Source organism: Hydractinia symbiolongicarpus, chromosome 13 (genome assembly GCF_029227915.1).
Source record: "Hydractinia symbiolongicarpus strain clone_291-10 chromosome 13, HSymV2.1, whole genome shotgun sequence".
NCBI lineage: Eukaryota > Metazoa > Cnidaria > Hydrozoa > Anthoathecata > Hydractiniidae > Hydractinia > Hydractinia symbiolongicarpus.
This window is the reverse complement of record NC_079887.1, coordinates 16,772,425-16,795,270: the sequence shown is the minus strand read 5'-3', so window position 1 is coordinate 16,795,270 and position 22,846 is coordinate 16,772,425. Positions and strand designations below refer to the sequence as shown.

At 34.2% G+C, this 22,846-nt stretch overlaps 2 protein-coding genes and 1 long non-coding RNA gene across 5 annotated transcripts in view; 2 read left to right on the top strand and 1 right to left on the bottom strand.

Annotated features, from left to right (window-relative positions):
* LOC130622963 (uncharacterized) overlaps positions 1-22,846 on the bottom strand; it is a 36,364-nt gene that overhangs the window by 2,595 nt on the left and 10,923 nt on the right. Inside the window, exons 1-4 of one of the 3 annotated variants that reach the window (XM_057438420.1) lie at positions 13,327-13,353; positions 2,860-3,033; positions 2,272-2,358; positions 2,073-2,177 (exon numbers count right to left, since the gene is read on the bottom strand). In XM_057438420.1, coding sequence (XP_057294403.1) covers positions 2,073-2,177; positions 2,272-2,358; positions 2,860-3,007 — 340 coding nt within the window. In that variant the 5' untranslated portion in view covers positions 3,008-3,033; positions 13,327-13,353. Of the gene's footprint in view, positions 1-2,072; positions 2,178-2,271; positions 2,359-2,859; positions 5,048-13,326; positions 13,354-22,846 lie in introns of those variants that run through there. The other 2 variants (XM_057438421.1, XM_057438422.1) reach the window with 2 other exon arrangements.
* LOC130622966 (uncharacterized) lies at positions 6,919-11,095 on the top strand. Its single transcript, XR_008981127.1, has 2 exons — positions 6,919-7,811; positions 10,869-11,095. It is a non-coding gene; the product is annotated as an uncharacterized LOC130622966 (long non-coding RNA).
* Positions 21,557-22,099, top strand: LOC130623142 (uncharacterized). The gene has a single exon (XM_057438632.1). It carries the CDS (start codon positions 21,557-21,559, stop codon positions 22,097-22,099), a length of 543 nt encoding a protein of 180 aa, XP_057294615.1.

Genomic DNA, 22,846 nt, shown 5'->3' with positions numbered 1-22,846 from the left:
AGTGTGAATGGCTGAGATCAATATGATCGAGATTCATCTCGGGATGACGTTTTATTAATGCTTTTGCGACTGACTCGGCGATTCCCCAAGTGATAACTCCTCCTCTTCCGCCTACAGCCTAAAAAGTAAAAAATTATGAAATAGCCACGCAGGCGTGAAGCATCTCAGCCGGCCTACGATTTACTCCTACATGATTGTCACTTTTTGAGACAAAAAGGCAAAATTCTAGGCAAAGTATTTACTCCTACATGATTGCCTAGAATTTTGCCTTTTTGTCTCAAAAAGTATATGCTTCTACCTCTATCGATAATCTTAGGTCTCAGCCTTCGGCTGAGAATTAAAAAAATGCTATTCAATTTCATTTTTAAGTTGGGGAATTTCACTTGTTGACGTCATAGTTTAGTACATACGAGGATGTTGCTTGTTGAGAAATCTTTTCACACCTCGCGGGCATACTTACCATAAGTTAGACCTTGTCCTAATGCTAAGTAAGACATTTATTTCGGGTGTACATTAATAACTGGGTCTCTTATTGAAATATATAAAAATGCATTTACCCGTAGATAATTCTGTACCATCAAATCGATTGGCCCTAAGAGCAAAGGTCTTCCACGACGAGCGGTTTTCAATGTATTACTTGGTTGGCGTTTTTGTCGTAATGCATTCCGAATCTCCTCTTCGAATTTTTTTCGCATTGTTCGAACAGTGCTTTCGCTCAGTTCGGGAAACTCATCTTTATATCTTCTTAAAGTGCTAGCTGTGCTGTATTCCGAAGCATACTTTCCAATAGCGTGTTTTTGGTTATCAGAGTACTTAGTGTATGATCCTCTCAGTTTCTTTTTCGCTCCTAGTTCACGTGATGTTGCTGCCGCAGACGCTTCATAGTCCAGCAAACCAAGTCCTGTTTCCGAATAAGAAGGTTGTAGCGTGCTAATCGGTGACGATGATGCAAGAGAACTACAGTCGTCAACTGTCAAATCTACATCACATAAAGTTTGTTTTGGCGTTGATGAATTTTGTCTACTTTTTTTAATTCTTCCAAGGCTATTAATAATAGACATCTTTTACTTCTGATCGTACACTTCCCTCGTTCACCAAAACAAATGAGAAAAAGATGTCATGAAATGGAAAACAGGTTTTTCCCCACGTACTTAAACTCGAACGTTAAATTCGAATTCCAATGGAATTCCTTCTTTGTTTAAACAACACTTCAGAAATATGGCGGACACGAACAAGGTCTTGGTATTTTCATCGGCAGTACGTGGCTTTCACGTTTACCGTGATGTTTGGAATCCCTATGAAAATGAAGAGCTTGAATGTCGTTTTGAGAAAAACAATACACTTGTTATGTTCGCGATCAAAACATGTCGCATCGAAAATAATGAAACAGTTGGTCATTTACCAAGGGAAATTTCTCGCTCCACCAAATATCTTTTGGATAGAGGGGCTACGGTTGTGGCAAAGCTGACAGCCACCCACTACAGAAGATCGCCTCTATTTCAAGGAAGTCTTGAAATTGCTTGCGAAATAACAGTTTCGATGCCTGGAAGTATCAAGGGGCACATGCTTCTTCGACGCTATCAAGATGTGGTGGATAAATTATATTGTCAACCAAAGAATGAGGTCATCATGGGTTCGTTTCTTGAGAACAATGTTGGTCGTACCGAACCAGCCAGAGCAAAAAAACGCAAATGCGTTAAAAAAAACAGTACAACCAACAGCAGGGAGCAAAGACATCCAAAACTTTTTTCAAAAGAGATAAAATAATATTATTTACCGTATTTTTTTACGAATTTTGTTGTAAGTTTTACATAGAAAAAAATAATCGAGAACAAAACATTTCACGAGTATTAATTTTCGCGATGGTACAAATTAAAAAAAAATTCGCGAGGATTTAATTTCGCGAATTCAGGCTTTCTAAAAATTTCGCACGGATTTAATTTCGCGATTTGACTGTTTGCAAATATTTCGCGAGGATTTAATTTCGCGAATTTGGGCAAAATTCGCGAAGACCGCGAAAATTTCTCCGCGCGAAAATTTGTCCGATTAAGGTATATAAAATTATTACTGACCAGGGCACCCCTTGCCATTCAAACCCATAGCTGCTGTCTTGTTGTCCCAACAACACCCAAACGTGGGCTTCAACAATTCACAAACTGTCGGTTGAACAAGTTCATCTGAAACATCGAGAAAATGTCCTGTTTAACACGAGATGATCTCTAACTTTAAATATTTTTACTTGCATAAAAAATAAGCAGCGAATGAACATACATCCAAATTTTATTTCCACTAAATTTTTCTTTTCATCTGTTGTATGGTATCTTTTAATAATATCTTCGCCTGAAGGAAAAAGAAGGGCTAAAAAATGAACAAAGTTGGCATGCATTTATAATCTTGTTTTAACAAACAATAATATTTCTCATCCGCCTAACTATTTTATCCCTGTATAAGGCAACCCAATAATTTGCTGTTTATAATCTGCATCAATAGAACATAAGTAAACAGTAATTAGTACGGTCATTTGTGACGTCCCATAATATGATTGTTTGTATTGGTAGTATAGCTACTAAAACGTCAATTAAATGACTGCTTATAATTAATCACCGTAACAAACGAGTTTCAAAACATCGCGTGTGGCATAGCGCGTATTTTTTTTTATTTGCTTATCTTCGTAAGTCATTTGCGTCTAAGTAATTTGAGTCTAAATTTATAAATATATTTGCCATTGAATTTCTATAGTAAATTTAATATTCATATTCACAAAATGTTTTTGTAGTTATTTAGGAATTGGTTATGTCGATTGTTATATCTACTTTGATTTTTGATAATTCGCAGTAAAGTAATTCCAAAAAGACAAACCTGATAGATATATTCTTCGTGGAATAATCCTCAGTTGCAATGATTCGAGATTTCTTGCGAATTTTTGTTGCTCAGTTATGACTTTCTCTTCGGGGAATACTGCAGCCATTATCCCAAACAGCATGGTTACTATAACTGCTCGAATCATATTGTCTTCAAAGTTTTGTTACTACACTAAATACACACAAAAAGGTATGTGTGTCTTTATCTTGTAAATGCCAAAAAAATATTAAATGGTAAAAACAAGCATTTCAACACAGTAAGGGTTCTGTTAACCCTTACTGAAAAAACTTTTTTTATTTCAGCAATGTTCGTGTAATAATAAAATTAGCGAAATCATTAAGTCATTAGACACTATATCAATTTTACCATAACAAGATTGTAATAGCTTTTACCCGTATCATATTCTTCTTGTCAAATAAAATTTGCTACATAGAGCGTAATAAACTTTAAAATAACCTCTCCAAAACCAATTATCCATTTTAACGATTGAAAAGAAACAACTCTTGATCGTGTTAACTCATAAATATGAAACAATTAACTGCCATAAATGTTTCACACGAAGGTTGGTACTCATACTGTAACACCATCCTTGCATGTTGACAATCTCATTGTAATTACTACATAAAAAATATTGAATTAACCTTTTTTTGTTAGCTATTTAGTTATTTAATTACACCGCATTCAGGAGCTTTCCTATCAATAGAATAATTGTATTAACGATTATGTTTTCCCCTGTGCTTTGCTATTTTAACTAGCCAATAAAATCTAAAAAGACTGCCTATACAGGAGTGAAAATATACGTCAGGTAAAAGGTTTGTTGAAAAGATCTTTCTGATACCCTCACCCCAAACATCTCACCTTCCTCGCTCCTCCTCTACCACCACTACCTCCAACTATACAGGCAGATATCTAATCCTACACGCAATTACACACTGACATGCAAATTCATTGATCACTCATTTAATATACAATAACCTGTAATATAATTACTTCGATCCACTTAATTATAATTATCTATCTTCCCTTCACCTCAATAAAAACATAAAAAGGAGGAAGATTCGGTAATGTAATATATTTATAGTTTCCAAATTGTTTATATATTATAATATGTGAAGATAAAGCTTTTTCAGACGTTCTTAATGCCTTATCAAAACACATAAATAAAAAGAGTCAAAAAAGCTCAAATTTCTGAATTCTCAGTGTTTTGTTTGCACTTGCTAAATCAATATAAGTTTTAAATATGGCAGCTTTTAAACTTGGATTTAAATACTTTCTTTTTTTTGTAACAAATCCACTTCTCCATTGAATATGAGTTATGCCCTTTAACGTGCTTGTAAATTTTTTAAAAAATAAGCTTTACCATGTTATGCCAGCACGCTGTGAAATGAGTGGGTAGCTTGAAATGCATAATGTTTGTGTTAATTCATATAAAGTTAAAATCGTAGTATTTGTAGTGAAATAGAATGGGAAGACGATTAGACTCCAGTACACAACAAAATTATTGTGTACTTAAAATTATTGACGGTGTCCTTATCGTTATCGTTGTCATTGTTGCTGTCGTTGTTGTTGTTGTTGCGACGTTTTCATCGTTGTTGTATTGTTATTTTGTTTATATTATCGCCGTTACTGTCGTTGTGTTCGTTGTTGTTTTCTTTGTTGCTGCTGTTGCCGTTTTCCTTGCTGTAAACGTTGGCGACAAAATAATTCAGGCTTGACACATTAAGACATTACAAAATAATACAGACAAGTGAAAAGAAAAAATCCACAAGTAACAACAGAGTCACCTCTCAGATAGTTTCCCGTCGAAGACAGTTCACTAACCACAATTTAGAGATGAGACAATGCACAGTATACAAACTCTTCGACCAGAAGTTGGTTAACAGTTTCAGTAACAAGTGTTTTGTGGCTAACTTTATGTCAATTTTTTCTTTTGAATTTATGTGAATAAATGAAAATTTAAAACGGATATGCATTTTGTCATACCAAAACCATTAAAATTTGACCTGAGGCTGAATTTTCATTTTTCAAGCTTTTTCAGTCTGGTTTGTTCTGATTTTGATCAAATTTTAACAAAATACAAAAAGCATTATTATTACGACTGGACGGACATACGGTACCTTGCGAGGTTTTAAAGACATACTTTCTTTGTTTTCAATCTGTACTTTTTTCCTTTCTCTCATCATATAAAAAATGAAAATCTTCTTACATTTTCGGATCATGTGGCGTGGTTTTCCCACCTCCGATGTTAAGCTCTCACTGAAACGGTTTTAATTAGAACATCACTTCTATATACATACACAACATCGTTATTTTGACTTCGTAATAGTTACAAAACTTGATTCTATAGTAACACTTATTTTCGAGTCAATTCACAAATCATTTTGACTTCTTATGTGTCCAAAACAAAAAAATTTCTTCACTCTCCAATCGAATAATACGAAACAATATATCTTAACTAGTCGATAAGGCCCGTGGAAAAATTCACTTAGGCAGGATAACAGAGAAAAACAACCGTCATTTAAATTTTGATGATGTCAGCAGAGACATGTCAGAACACAAAATTTATTTTTTCAGAAATGTGTATGCCTGTTGCCTTCATTGTATAGATCTTGAAACGCTGATCAAGAAAATGTATAGGATCGTGTACTTGTGACAAACGGATGCAGAGATATTAGGGTTTTTTTAATGACGTCATCAACCCGTCCATTCCGAAACGAATTCGGGGACCCAGGTTTGGGAAACTTACCCAAATTGGTCCCAGGTAGTCCCTAATTACCCACGCAGGAGATGACGTCAGTTATTTCCACCCGTTTCCAAGTTATTTAGCCTTAGATTTAAAAGTGCAATGTAATGGCTTCACTAATCTTAATTAACTTTTCTTTGACGTCAATACTATTTTAACGTTGAAGTTTGGTAAATTACAGAACAATTTTATAGGCGATGTTTTATAGACTTTATCAAAGAAATTTTATCCACTTCGCAAAAGTCACAGACAGAAGCTCCGTATTATTATAAGAGACTAGTCGATAAAGCCCGTGGAGAAATCCACTTAGGCAGAAGGACAATGGAAAAATAGGTTGTTTTAGATTTTTTGCTGACGTCAACAGTGCAGGTACAAAAAAAATTGGCCAAGTTTAGTTTATTCGTTGCCTATAACGTGTAAAGGTTAAAACGCTGATCACAATAATGTATAGGATCATTTGTATTCGACAAAAGCCTAAGGAGATATAAGGTGTTAAAAATTTTGTTGACGTCAGCAATGGCCTGTCAAACCCAAAAATTTATTTTTTAAGAAATATGTGTACCTATTGCCTTCATCGTATAGATCTTGAAACGCTGATCAAGAAAATGTATAGGATCGTGTACTTGAGACAAACGGATGCAGAGATATTAGGGTTTAAAGGTTTTTTTATGACGTCATTTACCCGTCCATTCCGAAACGGATTTGGTGACCCAGGTTTGGAAAACTTACCCAACTTGGTCCCATTATTATAAGAGACTAGTCGATAAATCCCGTGGAGTAATCCACTTAGGCAGAAGGACAATGGAAAAATAGGTTGTTTTAGTTTTTTTGCTGACGTCAGCAGTGCAAATACAAAATAAATATATTTTTTTAGAAATTTGTATACCTGTTGCCTTCATCGTATAGATCTTAAAACGCCGATTAAGAAAATGTATAGGATCATGTATCTTTGACAAACGGTTGCAAAGATATTAAGATTTAAAGGTTTTTGATTACGTCATCAACCCGTCTATTCCGAAACGGATTCAGGGAACCAGGTTTAGAAAACTACCCAAATTGGTCCCAGGTGGTCCCTAGTTACCCACGCGGTGAAAAATCATTGACGTCACCACCTTGTTTCCAAGTTATTTGGCCTCAAAGTTTTAAGTGCACTGTAAAGGCCTCCTTAACTTAATATAGGATATTGACGTTAAAGTAGTGTTATTGACGTCGCGCCGTAACGTCAGAAAATTTAACATATTAGACATGCATTTTTCGGTTACTTCAAAGGAAGTTTCGGTAACATCTTTGGAAAATGAACACATCAACTTTGCCTGTCACAGAGACACGGAACTGGCGTATTATTATATAGACTAGTCGATTAGGCCCGTGGAAAAATCCACTTAGGCAGAAAAACAATTGAAAAGTTCTGTCATTTGAATTTTGATGACATCAGCAAATATTTCAGTATATTGAATATGCCTTTTACTAAAAAAAATAATCTGAAAATGCATAAAAAGAAAGTATATAAGTCATAATTTAACAAAAAAGTTCTTAAAATCTAACACAAAATATCAAATGTCAAATCGCATGAAATCCTCCCAACAAAACTTCAGACAAAATATGAAAAACAACAGCGTGCAAGGTGTAAAATCTAGTTAGTAGAAAGTTACAAAATTGACAGTCACAACCCAGACAGTTACGACAACAATAATAATAATGTCAGAAATAACACATATCTCAAATATGTATACATCTTATTATGTGATTATGTTGAAAACCTTCAATATTTTAATCTGAAGTGTCGAAAAGAAAGGCTTGCAACAGTAAGCACAGATCTACGAAATAAGTTCTTTACGCATTTTAAACATTGTCTTTTCCCTAAATGCTTATACAACAATACAACCTGAACAATATCAAAAAGCCAAACTTAAACAAACACAAAACACCTAAAAACAAAAAGTTAAACTTTGAAAAATCATTTATTCGGTTGCATACCATCCTCTCCCGCAAAAATATGCACAAAATGTAAAAATTAACCGGTTAACAAAACAATTTTTTGTCTAATGATCCGTACTGACTTTACCAAACATTTTAACCTGAAATGTCGAAAAAGCAATGAGCAAGGAGTAAATTTCAAATCAACAAAAATCATTATTTTGAAAACATTGTATATATATATATGGTCCTTCCTCACAAAAGTTTACAATAAATGTAGAACACAAAGGTTTATGAGGAGCAAATCAAAATATCAACAAAAATCAGTTCAATTGGCATGTTCTATATTGTCTTCAGCCATAAAATCTTCCACAAAATTGATATGAAACCCATCAAATTCAACTCAGAAAAAGCAGTCATTTAAATGCATACAAAAATACAACTTGTAGAATATCAAATTATTATTTTTAGTATATGTAATTGCATATGGTCCTCCCTCACAACAGTTAAATTTTTGCACTAAATTTGCAACACAAAATACAAATTCTAAATAATTCCTATGGTTTTCCTCAAAAGTTTAATCAAAATATAAAAGATGAGAGGTGAACGACAAAATCAAAGTTTGCAGAATTTAATTATTTTGGTATATATATGTCCATTGATATATGCCCTTTATAACAATATTTCAATCCAAAATGTGAAAAAGAAAAACAGTTTGCAACAAAATCAGTTATTCTGATGATATTGCATACACTTTTTCTCCACAAAAGTGTAAAAAAAGAATGGTTGTAGGAAATATTTCTGATTCAACAAAAATCAGTATTTGCATCTTGTACTCATTAAATATTACCCAAAATTTCAAAAAACTGTGATTTGGAACGCATCAAATTTATAAATAGAGAGGGATCAGTCATTTCGGTATGTTGTACAGAGTCCTGCCCGGTAAGAATTTATACAAAATATAAAAAAAACACAAGTTTTTTCGGTGTTGTACTCCCTCAAAAAAGTTGAAACTTTTCTTAATTGAGACAAAATGCCATAAACAAAAACATTTTAGTCAGAACATCTAGAACAACAAAAATCACTACACTTCAGGTACCAGAATTACTACATGTTAAATAAAAATCGTTTCGTCATATTGCATGTAACCGATGTATATAAGTTTAGTTACACAAAATGTGAAAAATACATTATTTGCATACACAAATTGTGAAAAATACATTATTTGCTTAAAAACAGTCCTTAAACTCTTCTTAAAAATTATGTAATACTTTTTTAAAAGTTGTTGTGGCTTGTTAAAATGCTTAAAAAAAGGCTTAAAATGTCAATTAAAATAAGTTAGTCACATTCTTAGCAAAGACCACTAAGATTAGCTTACATGTAAAAAGCAACATAAAACTGAAGGTAACATAAGGTAGCTACAGCAGCTAATAGCTGGTCACTTAAATATAAACTGGAGACTTAGCTAGGTATAAAGAACATGGCTACATATTTATAAATTCCTAGCTACCTAGCTAGTTGTTGTTGGTGTGGTTGATGCTAGCTAACAAACATGTCTCGCATCAATAATATCATCAAAACTTTAAAAAACATAAACAAACCTTACAGAAACCTTTCTATACTTCATTTATATACCATGCCCATTTTTAAATGCTTTTGTAAAGATTTATTTTGAAGGCAAGAGAAGACAAATGCTTAAAAAGGACAGCCATCTTTTTTGCAAACACAATTTCCGTTACTTTGTGCTAGAACTTCATTTAACAAACCACACAAAACTCGCGGCTTTTCACGACAAAGAAGACATATTTTTTTCGGCGACTTCAAAGAGAATTTCGGCAAAATCAAAGGAAAATGACGATATCAACTTTGCCTGTTACAGACACACGGAACTGGCTTATTATTATTAGAGACTAGTCGATAAAGCCCGTGGAAAAATCCACTGAGGCAGAATAAAAATTTTGATGACGTCAGCAACCCATCCACAAAAGAAGTAGAACTGTGTTTCCACGTTGCCTCTATTGTGTAGAGCTTAAACTGCTGATCAAGAAAATGTATATGATCATGTGCTTTTCATGAGCGGTTAATGAGATATAAGAGTTTTAAAATTTTGCTGACGTCAGCAATGGCCAGTCAAACCCCCAAAACTTTTTTTTAGAAATTTGTATACCTGTTGCCTTCATCGTATAGATCTTGAAACGCTGATCAAGAAAATGTATAGTATCCTATGTTTTTGACAAACGCCTAAGGAGATTTAAGGGCTTTAAAATTTTGCTGACGTCAGCAAAGTCCCTATCAAAAGTTCCAAAAAAAATTTCTTCACAAATTCGTACACCCGTTGCATTCATCGTATAGATCTTGAAATGCTGATCAAGAAAATGTATAGGAACGTGCACTTTTGACAAACGGTTGCAGAAATATTGGGATTTGAAGGTTTTGTGATGACGTCATCAACCCGTCCATTCCGAAACGGATTCGGGGATCCAGGTTTGGGAAACTTACCCAAATTGGTCCCAGGTGGTCCCTAGTTACCCACGCAGTGAAAAATCATTGACGTCACCACCTCGTTTCCAAGTTATTTGGCCTCAAAGTTTTAAGTGCACTGTAACGGCTTCATTAATTTAATATAGGATATTGACGTTAAAGTGGTGTTATTGACGTCGCGCCGTACCGTCAGAAAATTTAGCATATTAGACATGCATTTTTCGGTTACTTCAAAGAAAATTTCGGTAAGATTAAAGGAAAATGAACATATCCACTTTGCCTGTTACAGACACACGGAACTGGCGTATTATTATATAGACTAGTCGATTAGGCCCGTGGAAAAATCCACTTAGGCAGAAAAACAATTGAAAAGTTCTGTCATTTGAATTTTGATGACATCAGCAAATATTTCAGTATATTGAATATGCCTTTTACTAAAAAAATAATCTGAAAATGCATAAAAAGAAAGTATATAAGTCATAATTTAACAAAAAAGTTCTTAAAATCTAACACAAAATATCAAATGTCAAATCGCATGAAATCCTCCCAACAAAACTTCAGACAAAATATGAAAAACAACGGCGTGCAAGGTGTAAAATCTAGTTAGTAGAAAGTTACAACATTGACAGTCACAACCCAGACAGTTACGACAACAATAATAATAATGTCAGAAATAACACATATATCAAGTATGTATATATCTTATTATGTGATTATGTTGAAAACCTTCAATATTTTAATCTAAAGTGTCGAAAAGAAAGGCTTGCAACAGTAAGCACAGATCTATGAAATAAGTTCTTTACGCATTTTAAACAATATCAAAAAGCCAAACTTAAACAAACACAAAACACCTAAAAACAAAAAGTTAAACTTTGAAAAATCATTTATTCGGTTGCATACCATCCTCTCCCGCAAAAATATGCACAAAATGTAAAAATTAACCGGTTAACAAAACAATTTTTTGTCTAATGATCCGTACTGACTTTACCAAACATTTTAACCTGAAATGTCGAAAAAGCAATATGCAAGGAGTAAATTTCAAATCAACAAAAATCATTATTTTGAAAACATTGTATATATATATGGTCCTTCCTCACAAAAGTTTACAATAAATGTAGAACACAAAGGTTTATGAGGAGCAAATCAAAATATGAACAAAAATCAGTTCAATTGGCATGTTCTATATTGTCTTCAGCCATAAAATCTTCCACAAAATTGATATGAAACCCATCAAATTCAACTCAGAAAAAGCAGTCATTTAAGTGCATACAAAAATACAACTTGTAGAATATCAAATTATTATTTTTAGTATATATAATTGCATATGGTCCTCCCTCACAACAGTTAAATTTTTGCACTAAATTTGCAACACAAAATACAAATTCTAAATAATTCCTATGGTTTTCCTCAAAAGTTTAATCAAAATATAAAAGATGAGAGGTGAACGACAAAATCAAAGTTTGCAGAATTTAACTATTTTGGTATATATATGTCTATTGATATATGCCCTTTATAACAATATTTCAATCCAAAATTTGAAAAAGAAAAACAGTTTGCAACAAAATCAGTTATTCTGATGATATTGCATACACTTTTTCTCCACAAAAGTGTAAAAAAAGAATGGTTGTAGGAAATACTTCTGATTCAACAAAAATCAGTATTTGCATCTTGTACTCATTAAATATTACCCAAAATTTCAAAAAACTGTGATTTGGAACGCATCAAATTTATAAATAGAGAGGGATCAGTCATTTCGGTATGTTGTACAGAGTCCTGCCCGGTAAGAATTTAAACAAAATATAAAAAAAACACAAGTTTTTTCGGTGTTGTACTCCCTCAAAAAAGTTGAAACTTTTCTTAATTGAGACAAAATGCCATAAACAAAAACATTTTAGTTAGAACATCTAGAACAACAAAAATCACTACACTTAAGGTACCAGAATTACTACACGTTAAATAAAAATCGTTTCGTCATATTGCATGTAACCGATGTATATAAGTTTAGTTACACAAAATGTGAAAAATACATTATTTGCATACACAAATTGTGAAAAATACATTATTTGCTTAAAAACAGTCCTTAAACTCTTCTTAAAAATTATGTAATACTTTTTTAAAAGTTGTTGTGGCTTGTTAAAATGCTTAAAAAAAGGCTTAAAATGTCAATTAAAATAAGTTAGTCACATTCTTAGCAAAGACCACTAAGATTAGCTTACATGTAAAAAGCAACATAAAACTGAAGGTAACATAAGGTAGCTACAGCAGCTAATAGCTGGTCACTTAAATATAAACTGGAGACTTAGCTAGGTATAAAGAACATGGCTACATATTTATAAATTCCTAGCTACCTAGCTAGTTGTTGTTGGTGTGGTTGATGCTAGCTAACAAACATGTCTCGCATCAATAATATCATCAAAACTTTAAAAAACATAAACAAACCTTACAGAAACCTTTCTATACTTCATTTATATACCATGCCCATTTTTAAATGCTTTTGTAAAGATTTATTTTGAAGGCAAGAGAAGACAAATGCTTAAAAAGGACAGCCATCTTTTTTGCAAACACAATTTCCGTTACTTTGTGCTAGAACTTCATTTAACAAACCACACAAAACTCGCGGCTTTTCACGACAAAGAAGACATATTTTTTTCGGCGACTTCAAAGAGAATTTCGGCCACATCAAAGGAAAATGACGATATCCACTTTGCCTGTTACAGACACACGGAACTGGCGTATTATTATATAGATATATGGCATTACTAAAACCCTATGTAAAAACTATTAACTAAAATATTGATATGCTATGGTACACGTATTTGTATATATATAAGAACGCCTGAACTTTAGCTGAGCTTCTTTTTTAAAACTTTTTTAGCCTCAAATTGTTATTCGGAAAAATATTTGGTCAATGTACGGGTGATGATTTTTTAACTGAAAAAAAAGATGATGTTGGAGTTATCTTGTTGTATATGCATAGTAAAAAGAAGAAAACTGTTCAGTAGAATTGTTTATTAGTAATTGCAGATTCACATGAACAACTTTTTTTCTGATAGTCTTTAACATCTTTTTTTTGGCAAAATCTCAGCCTCAGAAGTAGTCTTTTCAAACTCACATATTTTTGAAACCGTTTGGACTGAAACAAACTGGTTATTTTTAATTTATTTTTTATTTATTCATTTGACTTTCAAAACTTGACAGAATTAGAAACGATAGAAAGCTACCTTGAATATCTTCAATTAAAGTCAATAATAGTTTCTTCTGCGCAGATGGTCAGTCCCCTAAAACTTCCAGCCAACTTTTTTTGGATTCTGTATTTAACTTACCTTTTTCTTTAAAATAGTGATTTTACTAAACGAACAGATATATAGAATAGTATATAGCAAACATTTTTGTGAGTTTATGTGCATTATCGTTCTTCACAAAACCTTGTTAATTTTTTGCGCACGTGATTTGGACGTTTACGTGATAAAAACAAACTTTGCGTTAAACTCTCTTTACAATCGTATAAATTCCTAATGTAGTTGTGGCTTATATAAGTTATATGGTTCAATTTTGCAAGAACACGACCCATTAAGATCGAGCGCGACATACTGTTTGTTCTATATAATACTGCTAATTGTCTTAACAAGAGCCTACTAGATGTTGTGCTGTTACAAACTGCTTGTATTAAAGCGTGGAAAAACGCGATCAATATAAAAAAAATGATAACATCCAGATCCTGAAAAAATTATTCTCATATAAAGGTCCTGACAACAAAATTTGAGCCGCTAAACGCTTGACTCCATTTTAAATTTACTTGTCTCTATAATATTAACCGCACTTTGTTGAACATAGTGTGCGTATCGCTACCAGGGGTGTACAAAATAGCAAAGCCCGAAAATCTAACGAAAATATGCATGGCAGGACAACTCGTAATTATTCCGAGTACTAACTTATCATAAAAACAAACCAAACAGCAGGAAATATTAGTTTAAGCTGGGTCAGTGAATCATAAAGATTACAAAACTTGCATTACTTACAACCAAAATTCATTTACATTGGAGAACCATTATTCGAGTTGCGTGTTAAATACTACATTTCTACTATGGCAAGTTTTTGTAAACAACCTTAGCCGTTTATGCATCACTAAATCGTGACTAGAGCATACCTCCCCAACTAGTTGCCATACCGAAATAACAAGCTGTTATTCCATTGTCATTGGTAACTAATTTCAAGCGCCAACACATAACAAAAAAGATATGGGAACAAGTTGCCCTCTTATTACTTTGAAATGTCAGAGAATATGTACAATTTTACGTCTTATCTGAAACAAAAACGGGAAACATATAAAGTCGCTATCACTGCAGTTAAATAGGTATCCGAAAATACACGCAGGTTTCTTTTTTTGACATTTTTATTCTCAGGAATCTCCATTAATTGTAAGCTTCGTTATACCATTCCGCTTTCTTATTGGCTACTAGCCCGCCAATATCTCACATTTTGCAATAGCTAGGTACTTGCAATAAAATTAATTATGCCTTAAAACTCGATATTGTATGGGCATTGCACAAACGGACGCTACTAATTGGTGATGATTGATTTATTAATGTTACCTTTTAACATTGGGCAGGAAGCAACTATATTTAAACCACATGCGTAAATGACATAACACATCTTCGATCGTGACCCTTGTTTTCACTCTTTGGTTAAAAAAGGCTCGTGGTCTATGAAATTGACATATATACGTTTTAGTTACCATACATTCTTTGTAAATGACACTGCGTTATACATTGACGAGAAAACCAAACATTGTCTTCACTTTTCCTTGTGTTTTTCTCAATCTAAGAATTCTATTTTTGTCCAGTGTAGTTAAAAAGGTTGTACCTTCATCCAATTCATTGTCTGTTTGTTTGCATATAAGTACTGGTCATCTTCTATTAAACCATGAATAAAACACATTTGCCGTAATAAAAATTGAGATTCATACATTATATGTTTATATAAAATGTGTGACCGCTGGGAACTGTTGCTGGTTGTAAATGGTAGCAAGACGTATGATATACGCAAACAACCTCGCGAATAAAGTTTACAAAAAGCTGTCTATCAAATTGTGATTTCTGTTACGAAGTTAGACACGATATATTTTGCTCTTCAGGATCAGAAAAATATATTACCAGAACTGTCACAAACAGCAAACTTCGTTAAAAAGAATCCTTTGCACTCATAGCGCGGAGAAAAATAACAAGGAGGGAATCGGAAAATTTACGTTTTTTCGGAGTGTTTCCGAAATCATATTTCACTACATATGTTGGCGTGTCATTAGCGTAGCGAAAAGAATTTCGTTCTCGTCATTATTTACATATGGTGGAGCATCTTCGTTTTTCTTTAACGTATTTTTGTGGAGATTCTATTTTTCGCAGACTACTTTCCAGGCATTTGGGGAGACCTTAACTCTGCCTACATTCACTTTGGAAAACTTTGGTGGAAACACCTTTACTTTACCAGTTAGTTAAATGAATCTTTTCAACACTTATCTTTTTAAAAAATACACAAGATGCAGGCGCTGCTTAAACTATCTAGCACTCTTTGTCCTTATGCACGGTTCTTGATGTTTTCATTCGATTTGAATGCATTAGGCAGTTTCTGATTGAGGTATGTCAAAGCGATTGGGTTAAATACCCTTACGTCAAAAAATGCTCGTTGACCTCGTTGCCAGAATTCCCTAACGCTAATGTCGAATCTAGCTTCATCTGTGGAGTTTGCAGAATTAATTTTTCTCCAGTCAGCTGTTGTAAATGCGGTCCTGTTTCTACATCATTGGAAATCTCTTCAGATATTTTTGCCAAAGTATCTCTTAATTCGTCGTGACTTTGCTGAAAATAGCCACCCTTGACACATGACATAGCATGGTCAATGGTGAAGCGATTTCCACAGACACAAATTGTTGGTAGGAACTTCAAATCCCACCGATATCTCATTCGTATGGCATCATAAAACTGTCTTTTGTTGAGTGCATAATTCTCAGATTTTGTTGGGAATGCTGACAACCAACTTGAAGCACCTTTCATTGTCGCCAAATTATTTGCTCCTAATTGCTCATTCGTCATGCGTTGGCGAATTTCTTTCAGTTTCTCGTTATGCAACATTTGTTTCTGTTTAAGGATTTTGCTTTTGATATTATTGTGTAACTGTTTGTCACATTTATAAGACGTTTGCTGTAGTTTAATTTATTCTGCTAGTTGTTTTGTCATTTCGACTAATATCACAATTCCCATACCACCATAGCGAATTGGTAAACTCAGTAATATTCTCTCGTTTTCAGCACATTTATGTCCCTCTGTCAATGCTGGGATCAATGTATTGTCGATAACATCGTCCAGTACTTTGATATACTTGCTCATATCCCCGAGTGTCCGGATAACATAGTTAAAATTGTGTTGAAATCCACTTATGTAAGCAGCATAGGCAGCGTGTGGTTGAAAAAGAGTAATTTTAGATAACTTCTTTTTCTGAACAATCCATTCATTTACCAGCCCAATGATGTACTTTTCTTTCTCATCTCGTGCACCTATAAAGCTGCCAAGATTTTTATTTCCATCTGTAGTGATGTTTATCTCCGTGTCACTGAAGGCATCATCAGCTACTAATTTATGTTCATCCTTTACTATTAACCATGATTTTGATGCTTTAAGATAATAGCCGAATAATGGACCATAATGCTCAACTTTATCCCACCATTTTCTTAATTTAAATTTTTTCTGCACCTCCCAGATCATCAGCATAAGCGCAGTGAGTTATGTTCAACTTTCTATCTTCCACGTCATTCTTCAACAGCGGGAGAATAGGAACAATTCCAACTGCATAAGCTGGCATAGCAAACGGGTCACCTTGAGTTGTTCCTTCTGCCGATAATATTTCCTTCCCACCCATAACAAACAGCCTCGATGGTGAGCTATAACAATTTTTTATATACGTAGACATAGCTGGACATATGTATCGGATATTATGAAGTAGCACTTTCCGATTAAGTGAGCTAAAAGCATTCGTAGCATCTACTAAAAGTAATGCGTCTGTTCCTTCTTCTTCAAAAATTGTTGTCATGGCATGAGCAGCTGCCTCACATCCAGAAGGTAGACCGGCACATAATTGGTGAGAACCAGCGCTTTCAAGTATTTCCGGTTTAATTACTGATAATATGAACTTTCCAATCACCCTTCGAAGAACCTCCCCCACACCGATAGGCCGCAAACGTTTCTTATCTAGTGGTATTAACCTACAAGCGATGTATGCTTCCAGTGAATACTCCTTGTCATAAATTCGCGATGACGTAATCGCGTTAACACGAAAACGAGGTAGCCGTTGTGTACTTGGTAGTGGCTAGATGCAGCGCGACTCAGAACCATCATATTTTTTTCAAATACACTTTATCTCGGAGGTCACCCTCCATCAATGTTTTTTGTGGAGAAGTTCGAGCGGATAGATGAAACTTAAATTAAATCATCATTTTATCTTTTTTTTAAAAAAAAGTATGTAAAATGTAAATAAAAAAACAATATATAAAAAACGCTTAGTAAAATCATAATGATAAGAAAGAGAAATACACTGTTTTGAATGAACATTAACACTTTCCACACTTCCATTTAACAGCCTCGTCATCGTTTTTAAATACTTTTAAAGGAATGGACACACACTTTCTGTGATACCATTCCTCGCATTTATTGCAAACAGCCATGAACATCTTGCTGTCAGCTTCGGCGTCTCTAGTGAAAACTGGTCGACGACAAACACAAAAAACATCCTGGTAACTGACCAACGCTCTGTTGGTCTTGCACCTTTTTTCTGTGCAAGGAAACGGCGAAAACTTTTCTTCAACCAAGCATGAAAGAAGATGTTTTCTCATTTTTGCAATGTCGAATTTTTGACCTACAGGAGTAACGCCAAACAATGCATCGACAAAACTCCACAAAAAACTCCACAATCAATAGAGTTTTTTTGTTGATGGACAGGAGAAATGTTAACAGATAAGGTGCTTTCTGAAGTGAATGTGATATCGGCTATCTGCTTCCATACTGCTTCAGCAATTCTTCCAGCAAGTGAGTCGCAATAATATATCTAAATTAAGAAGAATAAAGAAACGTCTGCAATCCTTCTGGGGAAGTGATTGTTTTTCATTCTATTTTTTTTTCATAATAGTTGAGAACGTTAGACCAAACAGAACAGTAGTAGCAAGTTGGTTCTAAGCATAAAATTTGCTCACCTCTTTATCATCCAAGAAAAACACAGCAGTCCAGTGATCTGCATGAAATAGTATCTGTGCAAAATTTTCTTTGTGATGACTGAACCATCCCTTTTCACCAGAATCGGTATCTTTGAACCCGTTCACTAAAGGGAACTGCAACTTCAATATTTTCTGGCATCAATTGATTGCATCATCTCGCAGTCTATGACCATTTAAAATATCATTCTTGATTTCTTCTGACATTCTTGCTGACATCCTGCATCTTTCTCTTCGATTTCTGTTTGGCGGAACGAAATGCGTTTCTACAAGATCATGATCAGTAGAACCAGCGGTCACCTGTTCATCATGAACCGCTCTATCTTGAAAATCACATACAACCGTTGTCTTTACACCGACAGTATTCCTATCTGTGATGAAAATCTTTGCCCTGTAAAGTTGACGCATCATCTCGGCCCTCTGACCAACTCTATGTGAGTATGGGTGTTTTTTGTTTATCGAAAATGACTTTTTAAACTTTTTCGGAGCAATTGATGGTCTGGAGATAGATGCACTGGCTCTCCTTTTCAAATAGGCGAACTTTGTATTAAATTTGCCTTTTGTGCTGTTTGAAGAGTTGTTTTTGCGGAATTCAATAATGCTGTAATTTCAGTGGTGTATGATCTCAACAGCTCCTCGGTAATTAAAATAAATGATCGCTATATGTATAACTGAACATAATAAAAGTGGCAAAGCGTAATAATAACTGAAATGCGAACATAGACTCACTTCCCCAAGACTCTCAACAGCTGTATGTAATTTTTCTTTGCTGTTTGCAATAGCAACGATGTCCTCCCTTATCTTTTTGGCCATGTCGGTTCTTTTTCTTTTCGTATCATTTTCGATCTTGTACTTTGAATAAAAAAATACCTTTGTAACAATAAATGTAACTGGGCAATCCAATTTTTTTGTAGGTTGTACAAGCTTTCTGGACCTTATGCATGCGTGATCAAAGGTCATCATTTCTTCTTTTTTTGATTTTCTTATTTTCTTGCTATTTGCATGCCAATCTTTTCCATGGTGACACTGGTAGTCCTGGGAACCTAACACCATATAGGGAGCACCGGTAAATTTCATAGGCAGTTGGTCGTCTTTACTGCAAAATTCCCACAACATGCGTGGAGCTTTTTCGCTTGATATATCGCCCAATTTAACTATTGTAACAAAAAAGAAAAGTAAGCTTTTTGAACTTCAGCTAACTGATAAGTATTTACAAAATGAATTACCTTTTTCTGTGAAACCTTTGGAGCATCTTGTGATGGAAAACTTTGAACGATGTTCATACTCATACTTCCCTAGTTCCGCCATAAACTCTTCATATGACTTAAATGTTTCAAAATCTAAAAGAAGTCACTAAATAATGTCTAAGTTTTTCGTTTCTTTTTCTACTTAGCTAATCAATTATGCATAATAGTAAAAATATACCTGTAGCTTCTTCTTTCTTGTTTCGGAGCTCGTTTTTAATATTATCAATCGACTTTTCTTCCCTAATAGATTCCATATCACAGGTAAACTAGGAGAAGAAAGAAATAATAATCAGGGAAAAATATTCTCAACAATGTTAGGATTAATCCGAAGAATAATCTATTCACTATTTCGAAAAGAAAAAAAATGTTGTAGTTACCTACCAAATTAATCTTTAACTTTTTTCCTTTTCGATAAAATAAATATTTTAAACCAAATTTCAATAAATAAAAAATAATAAACTTGTCAGTAAAACAGTACAAAACAAATTAATTTCGTACAAACAACTATAAATCGTAATTGAATGATCACCCACGTGGTGTATCTACAGCATCAACACTTTGAATATATATAAACAACTTTTCCGCGTAAAATTATTGTTTACATCCAACTCGCATTCAGTGAATCGTGGACTCGCTTTTTTAACTTGGTTCTGAGTCGCGCTGCATCTAGCCACTGCCTGTGTACTTTCTTCATAATAAAAATCGCAATGGCGGATAGTGTGTCAAAAAAACGTAAACAAAGAACAAAAAGTCTTGGAAAGCAATGTGCAGCCTGGGGTTGTGACAATACTGGTTTAGTAGAGTTTAAAGGTGAACGTATTTCAACATCAACAAGTTTTTTCACGTTTCCAAAAGATGTTGGTGAGAGAAAAGTGTGCTGTAGTAGAATCAAACGTGTTGATGGAAAGGACAACTTTCGTGTAACTAACCACACTGTTCTGTATGAAAAACACTTTTCTAAAACGGACATTATTCGACCTCCCGGCGGTACTTTGAGACGTCTAAAGAAGGGTGCAAGACCTGTACTTTTGGAGACAATGGTAAAAGGTGATTCGAGTAGGAGAAAGCCACCAGCTGACCGACCATCTCCACGAAAAAAATTCAGAAATTGCACAACCTGAACCTGAAATGGATGTATTTAAAGATAATTTTTTTACCATAGATTCTTCTACTCAAACAGAAAAATCAGCAGATTTACAAAAGCAAATTTCTATGTTAATAGAAGAAAATAAGACCTTGAAAGCAAATACAAGTACAGTTAAATGTAAATTTGTCGAACAAGTGCTGTTATCAGATCAAGGATGCAATCACTACACTGGTTTGCCGTCGGTTGATATTTTCCGGGGAATATTAATATTTTTAAATGCTGGTGAGAATGGCGAGAACATTGTATTATATAACAACCAACAAATCAAGGGGGATTCATCAAGAGGTAGACCTCGTACTTTATTACCATTAGAAAGTTTCTTATTGACATAGATAGATAGATAGATAGATGTGCATATTTTACATGGCTAGCCTCACAAATATCGAGGGATATACCCTGTCTATTATTTCCAGGAGGGGTCATGGCGTAGATGGAGAGTCCTAGACCCAATTAGAGCCCGCGCTCTACTAGACAACTCCCGGCAACATCCAACGGCCCACACAGTGTGCCATCTTCCCAATTTCCCTCACATGGCTTGGGTTAACCCGGGGCTATGGTAACATTTACTCGCCCATGTTGAATCGCCGTCAAGAGGAATCGAACCCCGGTCTCCCGCACAGAGTACGAGAGCTATAACCACTAATCTACGGCGCCAACAACAAAAAAATAAAATTGGAACGCTTCACGAATTTGCGTGTCATCCTTGCGCAGGGCAGTTGTGTGGCTAAGACGTTGGTGAGACTAAGACGAAACTTTGATATTTTTCACCTATCATATCTTTTTCAAGCATCAGAAGGTACGATAACTAATACGATATTAACTTGGATAAATTTTATGTATATAAAATTTGGATCTGTTTGCATATGGCCTACAAGGGAATAAGTAAAAGCAGTCATGCCTGTATCATGAAGGACAAATTCCCTAATGTACGCTGCATCATAGACTGTGTAGAATTCAAAATAGCAGTACCATCCTCACTTGTGATACATAAGCTCATGTATTCTGATTACAAAAGCCACACAACTGTTAAAGTTTTAGTTGGAATTGCACCTGGTGGTGGCTTCACATTTGTATCTTCAGCTTATCCCGGAAGTATTTCAGACAAAAACATTGTTATCAAAATTGGTTTTTTGTATCCAGAATTATGGGAACCTGGAGATGCAATAATGGCAGACCGTGGATTTTTAATAGCCGATTATGTCCATCCATTGGGTGTGAAACTCATTATACCATCTTTCCTAAAAGGGCGTTATCAGTTTACAGAAAGTGAAGTTGTTCGTAGTCAACAAATAGCCGCAGAAAGAATTCATGTCGAACGTATGATCCAAAGACTAAAGTGTTTTCATATTTTTGATAGAGTGATTCCAGTAAACATGCTAGGGTCACTGAATCAAATAATATCAGTTTGTGCAATGTTGACTAACTTTCAACAGCCTATTTTAAAATAAGATACAAACTTTAATGTTTATATATTAACAATGTGACTGTTAGACCTTGAAGAGAGAATAACTTTAAAAAAAGAAACTAGCTTTTCAAATGCTTTTCACAAAGCTATATATATTAAATAAAAAAGTAATATAAAATATATATTGTTCACATACAGTATATACATGACATATTGTGTCTTGATTCTAACTCAATTTTTGTCACATTCAACAATTTCTGGAAGCATGTACTTGAAATAGAAATCTAGAATATTTTTCTGCAATTGTTCCCAAAATTTCTCATCAAACAAAACTCTATCGATCACTAAACCTTTCGATGTGTAAAATACAAAATCACACCAAGTACGACGAGTGATAGCTAACTGCATTTGCACCTGCCGCTAGTATGAATGCTTTTTGTTAATATTGATTAAACCACTATCTTTATCAAGAACAACACAGGGATTGGGTGATATGTGACAAATTGTCTTGGGATCAATATCCTTATACTGTTCGCTACACTTTACTTCTGATATGCCAAATTAACTATCACAGGTTACTTTGCCATCAGGTGTAGCCCTAACACGTAATTAACTCTGTCAATGACCAAGCCACATTGTTCAACCGTTATATTGAAGTTTTGAAGTGTCATGTATCTTTCATAATGTTGAATTGCTATTGGTTCATAAAACCGGCCATACGCCATTTTCATTTTTACAATCTTATTGAGCTTTGCTGGGTCACCAGCTACAATATTATGAGCTAAAGTTT